General features: G+C 36.3%; 1 protein-coding gene across 1 annotated transcript; it reads left to right on the forward strand.

Moving 5' to 3' along the window:
* Positions 1–665: 665 nt before the first annotated feature.
* LOC115999533 lies at positions 666–1,283 on the forward strand. The gene has a single exon (XM_031239379.1). The coding sequence runs from the start codon at positions 666–668 to the stop codon at positions 1,281–1,283; it is 618 nt and encodes a 205-aa protein (XP_031095239.1).
* Positions 1,284–2,613: the final 1,330 nt, after the last annotated feature.

The raw sequence follows: 2,613 nt of genomic DNA on the forward strand, positions 1-2,613 counted from the left end.
TTTGAGAGACTTACATGTTACTTGACCATAAGGACTTGCTTATTGTGTTCACTCTATTCAAGTATTTTTTTAAAAAAATGTTTATGAAAATAATTAAGGGAAAATATATAGTTTATTTTAATTCATATATTTATATTAGTCACCCAATTGTTAATGTCATCATTAATAATAATCTTTTAATTTCCTTTTTACGAGCTAGGTAGCAGGTTTTTTATTTATTTATTTTTGAGTATTATTGACTCTGTTACAATATAGTAACCATATCTGTTACCAACGAGGTAGCAGGTTTGATCACATGTCTTATGAGGTGGTAATTTAATTTGACAGTTGTGGTTATTCTCGATCAGTTCTGATCAAAAAATAATGATAGATGTATAGCTCATGGTGAGCTGCTATTAAATTATACAGCAATTTCCGACTTTTAAAAAAAACTCTTGAGAAATATCACCTCACTTTCATTGAGAGAGAAAGTCTAAATATTTTATTCATGGAAATTTAAAAGGAAACAATTAATAATAAATAAACAATTAGCCTTCTTCATTACATGGACCTATAAATACCTCATCCATCTATTATCCATTTATATATCCTCTTCAATTCATCATTCCAAAATAAACAACACAGCCCCTCTCTCTCTCTCTCAGCTAAAGATTAAACAAGAAAAAATGGAGATAGAACAAATAACCCCACAAATAGTTGGGAAGAAGCTATGGAACATTGTGAGGATAGTTTTCTACATGGTGAGGAAAGGCGTGTGGAAGAGCAAGCTAATTCAGCTCGACCTTCAACTCATGCTAAAGCGAGGCAAACTCGCCGCCGGCAAGGCGCTGAGCAACCTCATGCTCCACCACCACCACTACTCCGCCGCCCTCACCACCTGCCGCTCCCACCACTCCGTCCGGGTGTTCACCGCCCACGCGCCGCCGCACCACTACGAGTTCAGCTGCAGCAACAGCCCTGCCAATAAGCGCAGAAACCACCGCCGCGAAAACAAGATCGACGCCGATGTTTTCCAGCGGGTTTTTGAGATGCTGAATGACCGTCCCGAGGTTGATGGGTCGTCTCCTTTGACGGGGCTGCCGGGGTTTGGGCGGACCCCGAATGTGAGGCAGCTGAGAGTGACGGATTCGCCCTTCCCGTTGAAGGATTCCGAGGCGGAGATGAACTCCCAGGTGGATATGGACGCCGAGGAGTTCATTAGGAAGTTCTATACACAATTGAATCAACAGAGCAAGAAAGCCGCTCTCGAATCTCCATCCCCATATCACATCAGAGCTCGATGAATTGAACGGAAAACTCAAACTCTTATCTCACGAATTGAAGAATCTCCAATCCGGTGAAGATGATGTGAATTACAACAATTAAGGTTTTCCTTTTCCATGGCTCTCTTGCAACATTTGCAAACATGTCAGTCACACTGTACGTTTTTCCATGGAAGATCAAGATCACCTCAAACAAACAACCCATCATCTTCAACAAACTCACGTGCCTTGCACATGCCCTTAATTTCCACTTTGTTTTTTCTTTTATTTTTCCCCCACTGAGCAAGTAGAGGGTGGAATTTTTCCTTTGCTGGACTGATCCAAAAAAGGGAGAAAAAAAAAAAAAAAAAAAAACTCCCATAGATAATCTTCCTTTTTTCCTCATCTTTTTGGGGATTTTTTTTTAATGAATGTATCTATCACCTTATTTGCTTGCCTTAATGCATGGTTGAAAAATAAATAAAATATCCATTACACTTTTCTTCATTTACGAAGTATCTTATACATTTAAAATCAGAATAAGAGTCAAATAGACACTCTAACAATGTACTAAAGTGTAATTAAACTCTCGAATTAAAACACATCTAATTAGACCCTTAAACTTGTTAAAAATGTACAATTAACCTATTTGACCTATAATAGCATGTTATTCCTAAGTTACCTGCCACGTAAGATGCCATGTAAATTAATATTTTATAAAAATTATATTTTCATAAAAATTAAAATAATTATATTAGTTTAAAAAATACACAAAATAATCCATGGCAGCTTGCTGTGAAGGAAAAAGAAGCTTGGTGGGCTTCTCAATCCAATCTGGATGGAGAAGCTCACCATAGCAGCTTGACTACCATGGACGAAGAAGCTTGACAAAGAAGCTCGTCAGCTTCTCCGTCAGATTTGGGAGAAGCCGGCAACTTCTCCGTCGTCGGAAAGTCCTTTTAAAAAAAATTGAATAGGATTCTATGTAATTAATATGCTATGTAAGTAAAATTGACCAGTTGCCACTTGGTAACTTGTAAAATAGGTTAATTAATTGTATAATTTTAACTAGTTTTTGGATTTAATTCGAGATTTTTTTTTTTAATTTGAGAGTTAGTTGCACTTTAATATATAATTGAAAGGCCTATTCTACTCTTATTCTTTTAAAATTTATTAGGTTTAATTTATTGTATAGTATCGGTCTATTATAGTTGTTGGAAGTTCACACATTTGGTGTACGTACATGTAATAGTACGTGGGAAAAGAGCATGGTTGATTGTTTCTTTAATCATTGTTAATTATTCATAAAGATATTTATTAGCTTTGGAAGATATATGTTTGGCTTAGCTTAGGAAGAGAGCATGCATGATTA

This window comes from Ipomoea triloba, chromosome 12 (genome assembly GCF_003576645.1).
Source record: "Ipomoea triloba cultivar NCNSP0323 chromosome 12, ASM357664v1".
Lineage (NCBI taxonomy): Eukaryota > Viridiplantae > Streptophyta > Magnoliopsida > Solanales > Convolvulaceae > Ipomoea > Ipomoea triloba.